We start from the raw sequence: 315 nt of genomic DNA on the forward strand, positions 1-315 counted from the left end.
AACACACACACACACACACACACTCTCTCTCACTCACACACACACACTTATAGCAACAGATGTACACAAGTTGAGGTCCATCCAAACCCAGGCGCTGTAATCTGCTCTATTCCACATCCATCACTTCAGTGTGGCTCGCCGCCGCTGCTCTTCTGCTGTTCTTGGGTTTGTCTGCAGCTGCAGCAGGAGGGAGGTTCTTCTGCGTTTCCGCTGTGAACAGAAGAAGAGTGAGTGAGTGAGTGAGTGTGAGAGAGAGAGAGAGAGAGTGAGAGAGAGAGAGAGAGAGAGTGTGTGTGTGTGTGAGAGAGTGAGAGT

General features: G+C 50.8%; 1 protein-coding gene across 1 annotated transcript in view; it reads right to left on the minus strand.

The window, feature by feature from the left end:
• c4h11orf98 (chromosome 4 C11orf98 homolog) overlaps positions 1 to 315 on the minus strand; it is a 2351-nt gene continuing 2036 nt past the window's right edge. The window contains exon 4 of the mRNA XM_016476880.1: positions 1 to 210. Within this exon, the coding sequence (XP_016332366.1) occupies positions 107 to 210 (104 nt within the window). The 3' untranslated portion in view covers positions 1 to 106. The remainder of the gene's footprint in view (positions 211 to 315) is intronic.

Source organism: Sinocyclocheilus anshuiensis, unplaced genomic scaffold (assembly GCF_001515605.1).
Source record: "Sinocyclocheilus anshuiensis isolate Anshui unplaced genomic scaffold, SAMN03320099.WGS_v1.1 scaffold1422, whole genome shotgun sequence".
Taxonomy (NCBI): domain Eukaryota; kingdom Metazoa; phylum Chordata; class Actinopteri; order Cypriniformes; family Cyprinidae; genus Sinocyclocheilus; species Sinocyclocheilus anshuiensis.